Source organism: Triticum aestivum, chromosome 7B (assembly GCF_018294505.1).
Source record: "Triticum aestivum cultivar Chinese Spring chromosome 7B, IWGSC CS RefSeq v2.1, whole genome shotgun sequence".
Taxonomy (NCBI): domain Eukaryota; kingdom Viridiplantae; phylum Streptophyta; class Magnoliopsida; order Poales; family Poaceae; genus Triticum; species Triticum aestivum.
In genome coordinates, this window is record NC_057813.1 from 577,060,350 (window position 1) to 577,061,223 (window position 874).

The following is an 874-nucleotide window of genomic DNA, read 5'->3' on the forward strand; positions in this document are numbered from 1 at the left end:
ATCTGGTTCTTCTTCATGGAGGTAATAGGTTCTGTTCCTTTTCGTCATATCAAACCATTTCTCGTCGATGTGAACTATGTTCTGCATATCAATGAAAGAGGGCATTGCATCTGCTATTGTTGTTTGATCAATCATTGAAATGCAAAACTTGAGCCTTGATAGCTTGTTTTCTGGTTTCAGAGTGGGCTTCAGACTGTTTGTGTGTTTCCTTATCTTTCCCCATTTGAACCTTCTCCGCAAGGTAGAATATGGTACATCCAGAGACCTAGCGAGTGCCCTCAGTGTAGACCTTTTGTTGAGGGGAATTGAAGGTATCCTCGAGAGATCAAGGTCTGCCCTCTTTCTACCACATCTCCGCTTCCTTTTATTAGACACATTGATCTCTTCTCCTCTTGCAAGCTGGGCATTTGCCTCCTTCCATATTCTTTCAACGGTTCTGACACTTGTGTTCAGCAGACCAGCTACACGTTCTTTGTCTCTCTTGTCAATTTCTCCATCCCTGCTAAGTGCTTTTAGTGCAATATATGCTGCAAATTTGTGAGTGTCTGGTAGATCTGGTTTTGCCCGTGGTATACGTACATCTTCCTCTCCTTCAGGCATATGTACATCTTCCTCTTCTTCAGACATATGTACATCTTCCTCTCCTCCAGGTGGAGTGCTATTCAGATCTGGGAGCACCATAGTGTTGTACCTCTGCTCTCTGTTCTGATTCAGGTCCTCAACATGTTCTCACCTGATCATGACAATAAGCATTCATTTAAAAAAGCATGACAGTAAGCATGAAAATAAGCAAGTTACTCTTGTATCTGTACTGCTTTATTTTGTTTTGGCAGTAGATCATCAACCATATATTCCTTTTGTATGCTTTATGTTT

The 874-nt window shown here is 41.5% G+C and overlaps 1 protein-coding gene across 4 annotated transcripts in view; it reads right to left on the reverse strand.

Annotated features, from left to right (window-relative positions):
* Window positions 1-874, reverse strand: part of LOC123161006 (pentatricopeptide repeat-containing protein At1g11290, chloroplastic) — a 9,112-nt gene that overhangs the window by 2,655 nt on the left and 5,583 nt on the right. The window contains exon 2 of one of the 4 annotated variants that reach the window (XM_044578857.1): window positions 1-733. The exons of the other annotated variants lie outside the window; for them this stretch is intronic. Within the exon in view, the coding sequence (XP_044434792.1) occupies window positions 730-733 (4 nt within the window). The 3' untranslated portion in view covers window positions 1-729. The remainder of the gene's footprint in view (window positions 734-874) is intronic. 4 annotated transcript variants of the gene reach the window in all.